This window comes from Arvicola amphibius, chromosome 6, assembly GCF_903992535.2.
Source record: "Arvicola amphibius chromosome 6, mArvAmp1.2, whole genome shotgun sequence".
NCBI classification, from domain to species: domain Eukaryota; kingdom Metazoa; phylum Chordata; class Mammalia; order Rodentia; family Cricetidae; genus Arvicola; species Arvicola amphibius.
In genome coordinates this window covers 6,323,624-6,342,100 of record NC_052052.2, presented here as the reverse complement: position 1 = coordinate 6,342,100, position 18,477 = coordinate 6,323,624, and the positions used below count along the sequence as shown (strand labels likewise).

The following is an 18,477-nucleotide window of genomic DNA, read 5'->3' as shown; positions in this document are numbered from 1 at the left end:
ATCACTGTTGGCAGGAGCTGGAGAAGGGGTGTGTGGGCAGAGTGCCAGCAGGCCAGCATGAGCCAGACAACTACTGAGCAAGCCCATGGGAAGGAAATGTTCGTGGGCAGGGCAGCATGGTGGTCTGGCCCAAAGGCCTGACTCACTTTCTGAGTGCCTAACAGCACACCAGGCAGGGTGTGTGACAAGAAACAGCAGGCCTTTGCCCCTACTGGGGAGATTTGTCACAGTGTGGCAAAGAAACGGAGGGCCTGGCCGGCTTCCTCAAAGCCAGGGACCCAGCATCTGCCATTGCGCCTGAACCGAAGATTTCCAGGGGGAGGAATACATGAATGAGTGAATGAAAGGTGTGTTGAGGGGCAGATCACCCGACCCTGGATCCCCGAGCAGTCCTACAGCAGCTGCACCGGCTGGACCCCTGGTGTAAGCAAGCCGAGCCCAAAACATCACCAAACACGTTTGTATCTTCCTACAATGTCGCAATAAATACAGCCAGCTCTCTTGACTCATGCTCCTTCAGCCCCAAAGAGAAGATGCTCATGAACCCAGCTAGAGGGGTGCTGGGGACCCACAGAGCTGCTGGAGGGTCCACCTCAGAGTGGAGATGAGCTGCAGAGGATCGGACTATGGGCATGAGACACAGAAAGAAGGCAGCAATGTGGTGACCCAGCAGTTTATGTAGACAGACTCAAGCAGGGGGACTGAGCTGAGCCGGAGCCCTGGGGACAGTAGTTCTCTGCCGGAGCCCTGGGGACAGTAGTTCTCTGCCTGTCAGTCCCTTGACACACATCAGGTGGTGAGATCGATCGCCAAGGGGACCCTCCATCCCAGTGTCAAGTGTCCTCCTCACCATGGACTCCAGGGAGGCTACATCATCCCTTCACACATGTGGCGTGTTCAGCAAGTTCTCAGGCCTGGTTTTTCTGATACGGTTTTGTATTTTACTTCTTATTATTTGCATGTGCAGAGGTCAGAGGACAGCTTTGTGGGGTCAGTTCTCTCCTTCCACCTTTCCAGGAGTTCCAGAGAGGGAACACAAAGCTGTCAGGTTTGACCGACGGCGATGGAGAGCCTTCTTGCCAGGCGATGGAGAGCCTTCTTGCCAGGCGATGGTGAGCCTTCTTGCCAGGCCTATTTGAATTTCATTTGCCACTCTAGCACTGTTTTAGGGCAAAGTCATTTCTGGCTACTCTTGGATATGGTTTTTGTCTGGGAGACGGTCCCCCATCCCTCCCCAAGACTATGGGGTGACCCAGTCAGAGAGGACTGAACAGCCTTCAAGGCTGTGTGGGTCTGTCCTCTCTCAGCCTCCGTAGCCCAAGCTGCCCACCTGGAACCACCCTGTCTAGCAGTTCAGGACCTCATGTGTCTCCCACCTGAGACATGCTGCTTCCGGTTGCCTGCCTGAGAAGCCCATGCTCTACCCCAGTCCTTTCTCCTGGCAGGGGTCTTCAGGACACAACCATCACTTTCTCCTCTTCCTTTTGTGGCCAGCGCCCTGCTTTGGAATCCCCATATCATTGGACTTCTAAGACAGAAACTAGAATCCTGTTTTTCTATGTCTAGAGATACAGCTCAATTGGCAGAATGCTTGCTTAACAGGCTTGGAGCCTTGGGTTTAATCCACAACGCTGCATAAACAAGAGCGGTTGCCTGTGTCTATGTGTGTACTCTGAAAATGGTGTGTTCAAGGCCAGCCTGAGCTGTGTGAGATCCTGTCTCAAAAGCAAACAATAACAACAAATCTGTTTTTCTCTATGCACACAGTCCTGGGGTTAACCCCTAGCCCTACAAAAATAAAATAAATAAATACATAAACTCAATATAATATGGATATGAAGAACCCTAAGTCCCAAACATTCTCCTGGACTGGGGATGTGTCCTGGTGGTGCTGCTCTGGGCTGGGGATATGTTCTGTTCTGTGTCTGTCTGCTCCATTGTCCGGGGGTTCTTTCCTTAGAAGTGAAAAAATCCAGTTCAAAGCAGTACAAGCTGGGAAAGAAGCCAGATGGATTGGTTTACAGGCAAGGGAAGGCGTGGGCAGAGCCTTGGGCACCAAAGGCTGGCTGGAGACCTCAGGCCCCCTGTCTGCTGGGCTTCCTTCTCTGGGCCCAGCAATCAATGGGGGAGAAAAGAGACTGGTTGCCTGCTCTTCAGGCTTGAAAGGCAGGACCAGCTCTTAGTCAAAAAGAGAAATGCGCTTTTCCCTCTCAACTCCAGGTAGAAAATGTCAGGGGAGGGGCTGGAGAGATGGCTCAAAGGTTAAGAGCATGGCCTGCTCTTCCAAAGGTCCTGAGTTCAATTCCCAGCAACCACATGGTGGCTCACAACCATCTGTAATGGGGTCTGGTGCTCTCTTCTGGCCTACAGGCATACACACAGACAGAATATTGTATACATAATAAATAAATAAATATTAAAAAAAAGAAAATGTCAGGGGACAGTGCTCAGTCCTAGCCCCAGCCTTTGGCACATGCCTCATAGGAATGCCTTGGTGGGCGGGAGTGCCGGGGCCTCCTATACTCCTTTCTGAAATAAAGGAAAGGACTGGCAGGGATGGGTGCCCACCAATGGCTCAAACCTTGTTTAGGGCCAAGGACTATTCGTGGGATCAGCTTCCCTCAGATCCAGTTGAGACAGGATGGAGGGAAAGTTACAGGGCAGGGCAGGACAGGGCAGGGCAGGACACCTATGGAGGCTAAACAGCCTGCTGCTACCCCCTCTCCCTGGGTATCTGTGGTCAGGGGAGAAGATCCAAATATAACTGGCCTAGGGCTTCCACCCTATTGAGAAGGGCTCAGAGTTGAAATCAGGGGAGACAAAGGGGGCTGAGAAGTCAAAGCCATGGCCACTATACTCCCTGGCACGAGGCTTCTCTTCCTGTCCGTAGTTCTGTCCTTTCTCTCTTCCTTCATCTTCACTCAAGGCAGATAAATAAACGAAAGGGATGAATGAGGCAATCTCAACGCCTGGCACTCAGGACACTTGACTAGGGCATGGACTCAGATTTGGGGAGAGCCAGAGGGTGTGTTCTTCTGTTCTCTTATATACTCACTAAAACTTTAATTTAAAAAAAAAAATGGCACAGGAGAGAAATATGTATGCCATATGACATAATCACATAGAGGGGTTTTTATTGGAGGAAAGGGGATGGGAAAAAGGCTAGGAGATGTGGGGGAGGGGAGGGGAGGAGGGGGGAAGGGGAGATCAGCCTCTGATGACAGCAGCAGAAGAAGGAGGAGGAGGAGGAGGAGGAGGGAGGGAGGGAAGGAGGGGAGAAGGGGAGGAGGGAGGAAGGGAGGGAGGGAGGGAGACAGACAGAGACAGACAGGGAGAGACAGAGAGAGAGTGGGCAAGGCCCACCTTTTAAAAGGGAACATAATGAACGTGCACAGGGGATGCGCTTAGTGGCTGCAGCTGAGGACATATCCTGTCAGGACCCCAAGGGCAGGCCAGTGCAGATGCCTGAACACTAACACTAACTCCTGGGGCAGGGGTGGAAGACCCAGGTACCCTGAGATCCAGCCCAGGGGAGGCCCTGGACTACTTGCCTACTCTACGGACCTGACTTGTACCTGGGGACACATCCTTATAGGAAGCCACATTTGGGGTGGGAAGGGAAGAGAGAGAGAACACCTGGAGACGGCAGATGGGCGAGGGGGGAGGGGGAGCTGAGGGAAGGGCAAGAAATGATTGAGGGGAAGCCCGTTTGTCTGACCCTGGAACATTCTTTCTTAGACACTCCCCACAGTGGGGCTGTCATTCGAGGTCGGGCTCCAGGGGGCTCCTACGTCCCACACCTGCACTGGCCAGCTTGCTCTGTCACTTATACCCAAAACACCCATAGCCCGCCCCCCAGGCATCTTAGGGTTTTGTGAAGCTCCTCCACCACAGCACATGAAGACACAATAGTTATAAGAAATCAAAAGTGGGTGAGACCAGAGCGCTGTGGCAGCCTTGGAATTTTTGAGGTGCCAGAAGGCATTTAAGCATTTGGCCTTAGAGACTAAGGGAAAACATCAGACCAGGGTAGATGACTTGGTGGGTATTTGCCTTATGGTTTGAGCTCAATTCTTGGGACTCATATGGTGGAAGGAGAAAACCAAGTTCCCACAAGTTGTCTTCACACTTTGTGTGCCTTTATACACACACAGAGAGACATATACACTGAAAACTTCAACATATTGGAAAGGAAACCCAAGCTGGAGATGGTAGCCTTTAATTCCAGCACTCTGGAGGCAGAAGTAGACAGATCTCTAGGACTTAATAAAGAGATCCTATCTCAAAACAAAACAAAAAAGGAAAAGTGAGAAAAGAAACCAATGAAGAAGAAACTGGATAATGGAAACACTACCTAAGTTCTGGATCGGCAGTGTTAATGTAATGAAAATGGCTCTGCTACCAAGATTAATCTAGATCCTTGTCGTGGGTACAGAAGTCCTATGCTCACGGTTAGGCTCTAGGCGAACCGCGAATGTTAATCATGGCGGGGTTGTTCCTTCCACAGAATGGATGCATAATCTGTTATCCACCCAGAAGGCTGGGAGTGGATGTGGTTTAAATAGCTTGGTGACCTTTGCTCTCTCTGTGTGGCCAAGACCACACTGAAACCTCCCAGATCCTTATGGTGAGCTTGGTTTTTCTCCCCCAGTCAATCTATAGAACCTATCTTTATGGCCGGTGTCCCATGTACTTCACAAAGAGTTTCAATGTAGTCATGTCTGGTCTTTATTTAGCCTACTTTGTTTGTCAGAGATTTATGTATGCTTTGTTGTACACGTGAGACTAAGTTAATTAGCACCAGAAAAGTTTTCACCAAATTGTGCTGTGCTTAAATACGCCTAAAATAAACCACTAGGGGTCAGATTTCTGAAGTTTAAACCCAAATTGGTTATTTGGTCATGTTGAACCAAACTGCTTTCTTGCCCATCCCACAGACAATCACTCTGCTAGCCATGGAGGCTGCAGAGACCGCAGCAGACATTCAATGCAGTACTCATTAAAATTCTGACAACGTTTCTCTTTCCAAGACATGGTTTCTCTGTGTAACCCTGGCTATCCTGGAACTTGCTCTGTAGACCAGCCTGGCCTTGAACTCAGAGATCCACCTGCCTCTGCCTACCAAGTGCTGGGATTAAAGAGGTGTGCCTCCATGCCTGACTCTGACAACATTCTCTACAGATCTAGAAAAAAAAAAAAGGCCTAAGAATTCATGTAGAACCACAAAAAATCACAAAGAGCCAAAGCAGTCCTTAGAGGTAAGAACATAGCTGGTTATATCACAATACTTGATCTCAAATTATACTACAGAGCTACAGTGACGAACACAATTCGATTTGGCATGAAACAGGCATTTAGACCAATAGAACAGAAGATGCCAAAATCAAGCCACAAAGCTATGGGAACGTAACTTTTGACAAAGGAGGCCAAACATGTGGGGTGGTGGGGAAGGAGATGTGCTAATCAAGAGGAAATGCTGGTAAAGCTGGGTTCCACCCAAAAAAAATGAAATCATATTCATGTCTTTTACTCTGTGTAAAAATGAACATGAGGTGATTAAAGACCTTAATTTAAAACCTGAAATGCTAGAAGTTCTGGAGGAAAACATAGGAACTATTCCTCAAGGCACTGGGGTAGGCAAGAACTGCCTGAATAGAACAGGAACAGCCAGGAGCCAGCCTTAAGCATCAACACACAGGACGATGTGAAAACAAGTTCCTACCCGGCAAAGGCAATGACCAGTGGAGCAGTTACACAGCCACCGCGTAGGGAAAACCTTGGTCAGCTGGACCTCGGGTGAGGCTCCTATCCAGAGTTTATCAAGGACTGCAGAGATGAAACATCAAGAAAATAAAACGGCAGAACAACAGGTGGGCTAATGAATCGAGCAGAGCTGTAAACAGAAGAAACACACACAGAAACAAGACTATTTTAAAGGGCTCACCATCCCCAGTCACTGGAGAAATGCTAATTAAAATTACTCTAAGACGCCACCTCATCCCCCTCAAGATGGCTATCGCCAAGAAACCCTACAACACTGTCTTAGTTAGGATCACTACCTCTGTGCGATGCAACACCATCACCAAAAGAGGACTCGGGATGAGAAAGGGTTTATTTGGCACACAATTCCACATTACAGTTCATCACTGGAGGAAGTCAGGACAGGAGCTCAAGCAGGGCAGGAAACTGAAGGCAGCAGCTGATGCAGAGGCCACAGAGGGGTGCTGCTTACTGACTTGCTCCTGGTGACTGCTCTGCCTGCTTTCTTATAGAACCCAGGACCACCATTCTAAGGTTGATCCCACTCACCTGGGCTGGGCCCTCCCAGGGCAATCTCTAATTGAGAAAATGCCCTCCAGGCTTGCCTACAACCCAATTTCATGGAGGTATTTTCTCAATTGATGCTCATTCCTCTCTGATGACTCTGGTTTGTTGACTTAAAACTAGCCAGTACGCACTCCCACTGTTGGCTTCTGGGGAACGGAGAGCCAGTTTTCTTTAAGGGTGTGGCCCCTAGTAGGTTGACCAAGGCCTAGTGAATGACCCCACCCATGAGTATTTAGGAGCACAAATTGGACTCAGTGGGTTGTAAAAAAAAAAAGGATACAAGGGCTGGAGAGATGGATCAGCAGTGAAAAACACTGGCTGCTCTTCCAGAGGACAGGTTCAACTCTCAGTACCCACACAGTCGCTCATAATGGTTTGTAATGCCAGACCCAGAAGATCAGATGCCCTCTTCTGGCCTTCTTGGGTATTACACACATGGGTACACAGAAATACAGGCAGGCAACTACTACACACACAATTTAAAAATATTTTTTCAAAAGATACAAAGTTGGGAGAGGTGGAGAAGTAGATGTGGATTCAGGGGAAGTTCGTGGGTGGATTCCATCAAAATACATGTGTGGAGTTCACAAAGAATTAATAAAAATATCATTTATAAAAGAAGTCTGACAACAAATGTTTGTGCTCATATTTATTGTTGTACTAGTCACGAGAGCAAGGACATGGAACCAGATCAGATGTTCATCAACAGACTGGTGGATAATGCAAATGTGGTGTGTATTTATACACAGAACGCTACTCAAGCACTTTACAAATGAAACTGTGAGCTGTGTTCAGGAAAATGGATAGGCCTGGAAAGTATAACATTAGACAAGGGGATCCAACCCCAAAGCATGTTCTCTGTAACATTCCAATCACAGCCGGCAATGTATACTCGCACATATGTAAAAGGAGTCACTACATACAGCCTACAACTTAAAAAGGAGATCAAGAGAATATTAGGTGATAGGAAAGGGTGGAATGTAGGCCACAGGCCACAGGAGGCATGAGAGAGAAGCACTTTTGATAGTTTCAGTTCTGTCATAGTTGTTTCGCATGGTGGAGATGTAAAGTCAATTTTTTTTTGACTGAGTAGCATTTTTGCATTCCAAAAGAAAACATTTTTAAAAAGATTTATTTCTTTCTTATGTATACAACGTTCTGCCTCCACGTATGCCCGCACGCGAGAAGAGGGCTCCAGATCTCAGTACAGATGGTTGTGAGCCACCATGTGGTTGCCAGGAATTGAACTCAGAACCTTTGGAAGAGCAGCCAGTGCTCTTAACCACTGAGCCATCTCTCCAGCCCCCAAGAAAACATTTTTTAAAAAGTTTTTTTTAAGGTCAGGCAGTGGTGGCACACGTCTTTAATCGCAGCACTCAGGAGGCAGGGGCAGGCAGATCTCTGAGTTTGAGGCCAGCCTGGTTTACAGAGTGAGTTCCAGGACAGTCAGGGCTATACAGAGAAGTCCTGTCTCAGAAAAAAAAATCATTTATGTATATGAATGTGTGTATGTGTATGCATTGTGTCTGTGTGTGCATACATGCATGTGTGTCTGTGCTTTGCACACAGGCATGTGTGCATGCGTGTGTGTCTGTGTGTGTACACATGCACGTGTGTGTGCATATGTGTCTGTGTATGCACACATGGACGTGTGTGTGTGCATGTGTGTCTATGAGCATGGAGGTGCCCCAGGGAACCACAACATGGTCTCTCTCTTCCCAGGTAACTCTAGCCTGGGTCTGGTTGACAAGCACTAACCAGCAGTATCTTTGCCCCATATCCCCTCCTGTCACATGAGCCAGGCTCACACCATCTTCACTCCATGCCCCAAAGGAAGAAACTTGTATTTTGGCAAATAAACAAGTTTATTGTTAAAAATAACAAAACAAAACAATGTTACATTTGATACAGAGAAAGACATAAAGGGTCTCAGCTGTTTAAAAAGGCATTTGTTCTGATGTCTCTCATTCTCTGGGGCAGGTGCCAGTCTCCATAAGATTGAGGCAGTTTCTCCCGGGGGTGGGGGAACCCCACATTCTTGCTCCTGGACATTTTCACTGCCATTCCTACCTGACAAAGGCTCAGCCCCTCAAGTTCCATTCTATAGGACAAAGAATGGGGATATACCCAAGTCACAAGCCTGGCCCGGACCCTCAGCATGGCAGTGGCTTGACCTTCTGTGATGCTGTGTGTGGAGTCTGTCTGCAGACTTGGGTGCTGGGGGCTGGGTTGCCAGCTTGTGGCCTTTGGGGAACTGTGTCCTGAAGGCTCTCACATCATGCTGCATTAATCCCTTGGTGACTTTATAATAAGAAAGCATTCTCCAAGATGGGAGGAGGAAGTCAGTCTTCACTAAAGAAAGAAGGTTCCCAAGAGTGTGCTTTTGAAGGATGTGTTTGTCTCTTGCCCCTTCCCTGCCTATTTAATCCCACTTCTGGGTCACCATGCTCCTGCCCTGACGTTCTGCTTCACAGAACTGGCTCACAAACAACACTGTCGAGTTACCTTGGGCTAAAATGATCTATGAGCCAAAATAAACCCTTACTCCTTTGGGGCTTATCACAGTGACTCAGAAGTCTAGCTGTCCTTGGGGACTCGGGCTCCTCACTCAGGCACGGGTGGACAGAAGAAGCCGTGGTGATTACTGGAGTCCCCTTACCCAGATCTCCCAAGTGGACGGACACAGGAAGAGCCAGCTGTGCCAGACCCCCAGGACAGAGGGAAACAGCTCGGGGGTTCTCACTCCTGCCTAACCCAGCCCTTACCTTCTGCATTCACAAGGCAACAGGATCTCACCTATCCCAAGCTGGTTTGACCCTGTGATGTAGCCAAGGGTAGCCTTGAATTTTTGGTCCTCCTGCCTCCACCTTCTAAGTGTTAGGATTACAGATGTGTGCCACCATCCCCAGCTTATGTGGCACTGGGCATGGAACCCGGGGTTTTTGCATGGTGGGCAAGTGCTCTAGCAGTTGAGCTACAGTCCCATAATCCCATAATGCACCATAATCAGCCCATGGAGGCCTCTGTGATGCTTAGCCAAAGACCACACACACACACACACACACACACACGCACGCACACACATGCGTGCACACACACATGGTGTCTATGTACACCTGCACTAACAATGCCAACTCCCAGATGTTCATATGGACTCAATGGTGTTTGACAAATACAGATATTTGCCACTCAACAGAAAAGGACAAAAAATATAGAGACTGCCCTTAAAACACCAGTCATTGAAACAACACAGGGCTTGAACAAGCTCACCCTTGGAGGTCAAAAAACGAGCAGAGTGTCATTAATTTGGGGTCCTGTCCATGGTCACACACAGACACGGCCATCCCCTGGGATGCAACTAAATATACCCACAATGTTGGTTGGCTGGAGAGACAGAACATCCGAGCCATCCCAATCCCCACAGCTTGTTAGATCACAGTGAAGCATACGCAGATCACTTGCCAGGATGTCTTGTTGGTGACAGCAGTGGTGAACTGACATCTTGCTCAGCTAGGAGCTGAAGAATTCTCGGGGTTCCTCACACCCATCTCTAAGTGTGAGGAGCCTGCAGTCGGCGTGAACAGCCTGCAGAAGGCAGGATTTGGTATTCCTGGAAGACATCTGCCCCTTACATCTCCCAGGAACACATTCTGGTTTGATTCCTGCTCCCCTTCCCAGAGGCCGCATCCTTGCAAGGAATCTTTAGATACCTGGAGGACCAGCTCTGCTGTGGGGTGGGAAGGGCAGGAAGCAGGGAAGCTGTGTGTCTAGAGAGCCCACATGGGATGCAGCATGAGGGAAACAAAAGATACGCGTGCCACCAACTGAATGGCGGTGCAGCTAAATTAGTCCGGTTCTGAAGGGCTCAAGGTTAAGTGCAGCCAGGGCTGAGTCCAGGACGGATGACTCTCATCTGCAGCTGTGCATCCCTGGCCACTTCAATTAAAGCAGACCCAGACAGGGCAGTGCAGACCCACCCTGACTAACTGCCGGTTCGGGTTGGGTTCTGACTAACTCCTGAATACAATCCTTTCCCTCATGGATATGCTGCCAAACCAAGCCATGAGCATGTCTTCAAGTGCCAAGGTCCCTGGGCAACGGTACGACCTTGCGGACTGTGGCTCTGGTGCAGCACTGCCTGCCTCAGGAGAGTTGGGAGCTGGAGGGCGGGAGAGCAGAGTGGAGGGGCCTGTTTCCTCCAGTTTGGCCAGCAGACAGCCTCATGACCCGTGCAATCTGTGACACCTGGGACAGCAGTTTGTTCAAGCCCTTGGTTCCTCTGGAGTGTCATTCCCAGGGCAGGCAGGTGCTGACCACTTCGGCCAACCAATGTGACTTCATTCCACAACTTGTGGCTCGTCCCCTGACACTGGATGTTGCCAGGTGGTTTTTTTCTACCAACGGACTGAGGCCTGCGGGAGCCCCAGATGTTTAAGATAAAAACACAGCTGGGGATCTGCTGCACAGCCACTCTGTGGGGCTGTACACACTCTGTGGGGCTGCACACACTCTGTGGGGCTGCACACATTCTGTGGGGCTGCACACACTCTGTGGGACTGCACACACTCTGTAGGAGACAAAAAACAAAATTCCTGAAAATGAAATTCCAAGAAATAGCCCCAGTTAGGTTTTCTGGAAGCTTCTTCATTCCCTTCTCCACCACACACCCCTGGCTCTAGGTCAGGATGGGGGAAGAAGGGAAGTAGGCAACCAAGAACCAGGAGATCAAGCTGTTGGGGGAAAGGGCCAAGGTACTGGTCCAAGAACAGGGAGGGAGCTCTGAGTACACTGAGAATTTGGGGGCCAAAGTGAGAAGAGGGTTGTTTTGTGGAGTGAGTAGAAGCCGGGAATATGGGCTGGAGAGATGGCTCAGTGGTTAAGAGCACTGTCTGCTCTTCCAGAGGACCCAGGTTCAATTCCCAACACCCACATGGCAGCTCACAACTGTCTGTAACTAGTTCCAAGGGATCTGACACCCTCACACAGACACATACGCAGGCAAAACACCAATGCATGTAAAATAAGGGAAAAATCATAAAAAAAGAAGCAGAAGATTAAGAGGATGGGACCATTTAACATGCAATTAATTAGCAGGAACATTTGCCCAGGAAACTGGAAATCAGAATCCAGTTTGTGACACCCAGAAGCCTATCACAAGCATCAGTGTTTGTGCTGGAAATGCTAACTGGCATGTCACCCCAAAGGCTCCTTCTGTCATTCATATGTCCCTATGTCCTTCCCATGAAGGGCTCATTCAGGGAGCCTGACTCTACCATGGGATGCCCTTGTGGGTCCTCTGAAAAAACAACAACAAACAAACAAACAAAAATCAGGTTCCCGGGCTGCTGGGAACGGGCTCTAGAATCCAACAGTTCCTGGTTGCCACTGGACTTATTTCCAACCATCAGTCACTGAGGTCCCACCGGCAGCAAACTGGGTTGTCACCAGCACAAGGTGTGCCTGTGCACAGAGTTTAGTATCTGCTGGTCCGCAGGGGACACCCGAGAGCCACCCAAGCAAGGGGCAGGCTTCCGCTTCTGCTGTTTCATCCCCTCTCCCCTATCCCCATGGGAACGATGGGGATGCAGGCAGCAGCATCCACTGGCTCTGAGCCAGCCCAGGCGAGGTCCCCACAGCGGCAGCAGGGACCTCACGTCACTGGGAGAGCCTGATGGAAGCGGACTGCGAGGAAGGAAGGCTGTGTCCCAGACACAAGTGACCGTACGTCCCCCTCTCCCCAGAGACCTCTCTTCCCAGCCTCAGATCTCCACGTCCAGACAGGCAGGAAACTGGCCAAGGCTGTCTTCTTCACACTGTAATCAACTCAACGTGAGTCGTTTGCAAGCAACAATTTCTTTTAATGGAAAATAGAAAATTCAGGGTATTCCAGGTCCCAAGGCTGAGAATTCCTTCCTGATACTGAAGACACAGACTGTGTAACTAACTGGTGACGTAAAGCACACTGCTTGCCATGGACGATGGTCCACAAGGTCTGAAGAGCAGTCCCGACTCTGAGCTTCACTCCTTCCTAACCCCGGGGCAGAGGGGAAAGGGCAGCACAGGTGTATGCCAAAGGACACTGACAATGTCTCCCGCCAATCTTTCCAACGCGATTTTATTAGCGCTTGCTTCCGGAAAGGAAATCTTTGGTATTTCCCCACACTGGCCTCCCCTGTGCAACTCCCCACAGATAGAGGCGAGTCATTCTTCTGGGTAAGAACAGGACATTCTAGGCTCAGGCTGGGCAGTGACTCACTGTTATTCAGAACGGTGACAGTTCACCCTCTCTCCCGAGTCATGCAAGGCCTTTGGAGGGCTGAGTCCTTAAAGAACAGATGAGAACGCACTCGGGCTAAGAAGCCAGAGAGGCAGACCAAAAAAAAAAAAAAACAAAGGAAAGACGTTTGGCACTAAACTTGCAGCCTGGGTGGAATGTGAGTGGTGGCGCGTGGGCTCCCCCACATGGCCAAAGGTGGAAGCTCACCCGCAACTACCTGTGACGCCAGCCAGAAAAGTGAGCAAGCCCAGCCAGAAAAGGACCCCAGGGCACTCATTATGTGAACTTTCTGCCCAGGGTAGCTCTCTCGCAATAGAGGTGTTCTGTCAGTCTGGGTCACTGGAGGCCAGAGAAAGCAGAATTTTAACAAGAGTGCCTTTCATACAGAGCCCCCAGCTCAGGCTACACTGTGCATGCATCTCTAGTGAAAGTGAGGGTCTTTTCCATGTTCTGCCTGGGAGAAAAGTACAATCAATCAAAAGTAGAGAAACAGATATCCTGATGCTCCTCATCAAACAAAAGCCCCTCTCTGGGAAAGTTTTGAAAGACACCGAGACTGTGACCGACACAGCGTGGCTGTGAGGCAGGGGCCATGGTAGCCCTTCTATGCCCTCCCTTGTCCACGTGACCAAACCGGAGGCTGAAAGAAAACTACATGTGCCCCGAGAAGGTTGCTCTACATTGCCGGCTTTCTTTAAAAAAAAAAAAAAAAAAAATTAAAAATTCGGAGGCCCCAGAGGAGGCTGAATTTAGGAGCTGCCTATCCTGTTCCCAGTGGTACCAGGTTAAGGATGAAGAGAGGTGGAGGAGACACAGGCAGAGTCAGCTGCCAGGCTTGGAGCCCAAGAGAGGTAGCATGAGGAGGCCTAGATGCAGCCTGCCCCCTAGTGTAGGGAACTAGCCATTCATGCCCCAGAAAGAAGCTGTGACTGTAATCCCCACCCCAGGAGCAGACAGAGAGCCCTATCTAACAGAGCAGAAACACCTGATGGTCCAGTGATGGCGGAACAGTTCTCAGTGGGGGAAGGGGAGCCAGGTCTTTAGATTTTGGAGCGGGGGGAGGGGACCTTTCTGACATGGCAGTGTCTGTATCTGTGCAGGGAGAGGCTAAGGGCAGCAGGGAATGCAGAGGGCAGTGGCTGTCAGGCACAGAGCAGGCAGACGCTGCCTGAAGGAAGACCAGGCATCAGCTAGATGCACAGAGGGATGAAGGGACTCCAGAAGAGGCAGACTGCCTGGAGGGAGAAGTCTCAGGACCGTTTCTACTCTTCTTGCCTGGCTCAGAGTACTGCATTCACCAGGAGTCTCTCCACCAACTCTGGCCCTCTTCCTGCAGGAACCAGTGAAAGGACCACTGTCTTATTCTGTGTTGTAGATAGTGACAAGTAACTGGTAGAAGCCTTAGGGTCTCTTTCCTGATGGGTTTGAAGGCATCTCCATAGCAGAGGTCCGAGTTCTGCCTTGTTTTTGTGTCTAGGCACCATAATTACACAGAACCAGGGGGCCCAGGAAGCGGGGCAGAATTTTGTCCTCCCTTCTCTGGGGCGTGATTCTGGCACCAGGCTCTAGAGAGCTGGGGCACATTGAGCGGGTGACAGAAAGCTTAAGAGTGACTAAGGCCAGGGTGCTCCTGTCATCCCAGAAAGGCCTCGTAATCCATGTACCAAACAAGCTGCCCAGAAAGAGGCAGCACGCCTGAGATGGGCCACTTCTTGGGCTCATGGCCCACGCGGCTCACCAGTGTGGTGATCTCACGTTTTGTCCTCCCCATGACCAGGACAGCTACCTTCTTGGCACGGTTGATGAGGGGCAGGCTGAGGCTCATGCGCTGGTGTGGCCTGAATGGGCTCTCCGTCAGCACCACCAGCTGATCGCCATCTAGGCCGGCGGGGGACTGCGGGAATAGGGAGGCTGTGTGCCCGTCGGTGCCCATGCCCAGCAGTACCAGGTCAAAGCTGCTGTTAGCCACCAGGGCTGAGATCTCGCTGGCGTAGGACTGGGCACCCTGGTCCTCTTCAGCACAAAGCCGCTGGTGCAGGTGCACCGGCATGGGGTGGATGTTGTAGTAGGGAACCCTGACATGCTGCAGCAGGTGAGCCTGCAGGCCCTGGAAGTTGGATTCCGGGTCTGAGAGCGGGACACAGCGCTCGTCAACCAGCCACAGGTGTGTGTGGGCCCAGGGGAAGCTGTAATGCCCCATGGCCAGCTGCTGGAAGAGGGCAATGGGGCTTGACCCACCTGACAATGCCAGGTGGAACTTGCCAAAGAGTCGTACGGACTGCACTGCGGTGGCTTCGATGTCACTGGCTAGCCTAGAGATCAGCTCCTCTGGCCAAGCAGTGACCAGCGGGCTCTGTCTATACTGGGCCCTGAGGACCTGGAAGTCACTGGGCTTTGGGGCTGACCCTAGCTCTGGCATCAGCACCTCCAGCTGCTGCTGGGAGAAGGACAGCTGGCCACCGCTGAACTCAAAATCCAACAGATGGCCATTCTCTGCACCCCCTGGGTAGAGGCGTGGCACTTCGAGGGCCAGGCTGTCCAGTAAGGGGGTCCAGAAGACCCAGGAGGCCAGCAGATTCTCTGTGGTGATGAAGGACTCCTTTCGGCCATGGAAGATGTGAGACAAGAGGGTGGAGTAGGCATCTTGCTCCCGCACAGGTCTGTAGGCATAGTAATCAGACAAGGGACGGCCGAAAAGGCGGAGCCCAGGCTCGCCGTGCACCTCCTTCCAGCTCTGGGTAGGTAGATGGGGCTTGAACAGGTTCTGGCTGACCAAGATGGTGGGGTGGCCCAGCTCTCCATGTCCGATGTAGAAGACAATCTGCTGGGGCAGGCACCGGCTCTGCTCCGATGCCCAATGTCTCTCGCTCTGGGTGCAGTACGCCCGGTTCTTAAACAAGATCCGAACGTAGCCCACTCTCTCATCCAAGGCCTTGCCAGACATCAGGATGAAAGGCACACCCTCCCAGCGCAGGCTGTCAATGTAGACGAGGACACCTGAGGTGGGGAGAGAGCAGACAGTGCTACCACAGCCTGGGAGCCCGCTAAGCCATCCACCCTGCACCCGATGCCCTTGCCCAGCCCGTCTTGCTGTGCCTTCAGCCTTCTGCTATTTCTTCTTCCCAGGCAGGGATGGAAACAGCCAGTGGGGTTAATTCTATGGCCATAACACCAGCTCTCTGAGGTTCCTCTGAGAGACCTGGTCTAACTAGGCTTGGAGCCTGCCATGGAAGGCTCTCTGGTAGGAAAGAAGAGGTGAGAGGCAGGTTGGATCTTGATGGGAAAAGGCAGTTCCCTTTGCGTGAGGCCCTCGGAATGCCAAACAAATTCACGCGTGAGCGGAAGCCAGGTGGGTAGGGGACGGTAAAAAAGAGTTTGTAGAGTGGGAGTAGTATGTGTGCATGTGTGTGTGTGTGCATATGTGTGTGTGCGTGTGTGTGCATGCCACAGTCACAGATGCCGGGTGCTGACATACTACACACAAATTCAAGCCTTGCCTTTTTGCCTCCCCTCTTGTATCCTCAAGGAGGACAACAACTGTACCTGCTTCCAGGGTGTGCAAGGGCTGAGAAGAGGCACACACACCGCCTGGCCTCTATATAGGGGCTGTCCCATGGCCATAGTCTCTTCCTGCCAGAAGCCAGCTACTCTCCCCAAAAGCTTCTGGAACTTTCCAGGTGGCTCTAGCAGGTATCTGCTGGCCAATGTGGTGTCTGTCCACAGGGACATTCCCTGGCTGTAGCTGGAGAAAGGTTTACCATGTTATGGAAGCCATATACACAGCCCATGAAGGTGGCACCTATCTGAGCCCTCAGGAGACCTTTCTGGAACTGAATGGAGGTTGATGTGGGTGACCTGAAGCTTTAAAATGGAGAAGGCCTGGGGGTGGTAATCACCACACACTAGGTACTCTTGTAAAGATTCTTGGTTAGTCCGAGCTACCACGCTTCAAAGAGCACTAGGTGGGACAGCTGTTTCCTGCTGTCGGTGGACCCACAGCTGGTGGTGGGCTTGTGGTTGATGGCCCCACCGCAGAAGGCTCTAATGCCTACCTGCAAAGGTTGGTGTCAGGCTCTGGTAGCTGTCTGGCTTCTGCAGCTCCTGGCGCACCTGCCCACTGTAGGCCTGGTACTGGCCCAGGATGGCGCTGTTCTTCTGCAGCCCCCGCAGGGCCTGGAAGGCCTGGAGCTTGTGCTGCAGAACGGCGGCCGAGCTGCTGATGTTGTGGGGCAGCTCCATGGCCACCAGGGTGAGGATCTCCGTCAGATGGTTCTGCAGCGTGTCACGGATGACACCGTACTCCTCGTAGAAACTGGCTCGGCCTGAGTGACAAGGGGGCTGTCAGCAGGGTCCTCACGGTGGTGAGACACTACAGTCTCCAGAATCACTCGTCCTCACACCTTATTCCTTCATCTAAAGAACCTCTGACAGGGTGTGCCGCTGCAAACCTCAACACGAGACAGCAAAGGGGACATTGGGGCAACGTCCTCCATCAAGAACCACTCTCAGAAAAGGGGTCATCCCACGGGGCCTGCTCAGGAATTTTCTTAGTAAGGTTCTAGTCTCAGGGCAAGGCAGAAAACACCCGTGTATCTTGGCTGGCCTCCTTGCCTCCCTCCCTCCCTGGGCACTGGCCAACAGCGGAGGGGTGTAACCTGGCCAGGCGAGAGGAGGGAAGGATGGCAGAGAACAGACTAGGTGCTGGCTCTGACAGCCGCCACCGAATGTGCATTGCTTAGTTAACTGGTTGGGTATCTGACCACTCGACAGTAACAACAACGCCACCCCATGATCCACTGCAAGAGTACACTGAGCCAGGGCACACGGGAATGTGAAGAAGGGGGAGAGAAGAACAAGGAAATAAAACTGTGAGCTATGACAGAGGGTCGTGGAAGGCCCTCCTGAGACCAGAGCACTGCAGGTGAAGAGACCCTCAAGTGCACAGCTCTGGGGCAGGAGAGACGGGGCCTGTGGAGCTGGACAGCGAGAAACGAGGAGATGGCAGAGAAGAGGCTGGAGCGGAGTTGGGGCCCTGTGGGATGAGGTAAAGGGAAAGTGCTGTGGACTCCAGGGGAAACCCCTGGACGACCCCAGTGGAGCAGGCCTGAGTCACACTGAGAGCAGGGTCCTGGCCTGCTGTGTGGCAAGGCTGCAGAGGCTGGAAGATGGAAGGGATGGCCAGGCTTCCGCTAGAGCAGTGGCCCAGGAGCTAGAGCGTTTCTGTCTGGAATTGACTGCACTGGCCACAGAAGAGGACAGCATGAGTGACAGGAGGCAAGGAGGGGCCAAATGCAGACCCCAGACTGGGCCTAAGCAACAGGGGGGCCGGCGGTAACACTCATGGCAATGGGAGGATGCTAACTGATTCCTGTGTAAATACTGCAGGCATGCCTTCTCCAGCCCACCTGATGCTGGCCGTTCAGGTCTGCACCTGAGGCCCACGGCGGGGACAGAGCTGTCGTGTGCCTGCTACTTCAGCTATTGCCACTTTCACACGAAAGACCGTGGAAGGGATGAATGCACACATCCTGGCCCATGATATCACAAGGAGACAGCATTGCTTTGATTGAGAAGGAACTTATTTGAAGAGGATCTAGGGGCTGAAGAGATGCATCAGTAGTTAAGGGGATCAGAGTTCAGTTCCTGATACCCACAACACTCAGCTCACACCTGCCTTAACGCCAGCTTCAGGGTTTGCACCTGGCAGCACCCTCTTCTGGCCTCTGAGGGTAGCAGCACAAATATGTGCGTACACAGACGTGAGTGCAAACACACGCACACACACAAAGAAAAGCCAAGACATAATAAATAAATAAATAAATAAATAAATAAATAAATAAATAAATAAATAGGCTATGAATTGGCCCACGTCG

The 18,477-nt window shown here is 51.3% G+C and overlaps 1 protein-coding gene across 8 annotated transcripts in view; it reads right to left on the bottom strand.

The window, feature by feature from the left end:
* Window positions 1–12,164: 12,164 nt before the first annotated feature.
* The window catches only part of H6pd (hexose-6-phosphate dehydrogenase/glucose 1-dehydrogenase), a 29,625-nt gene continuing 23,312 nt past the window's right edge, over window positions 12,165–18,477 (bottom strand). For all 8 annotated transcript variants that reach the window (XM_038334862.2, XM_038334857.2, XM_038334856.2 and 5 more), the window contains 2 exons: window positions 16,657–16,926; window positions 12,165–15,601 (listed from right to left, as the gene is read on the bottom strand). In XM_038334862.2, coding sequence (XP_038190790.1) covers window positions 14,238–15,601; window positions 16,657–16,926 — 1,634 coding nt within the window. In that variant the 3' untranslated portion in view covers window positions 12,165–14,237. The remainder of the gene's footprint in view (window positions 15,602–16,656; window positions 16,927–18,477) is intronic.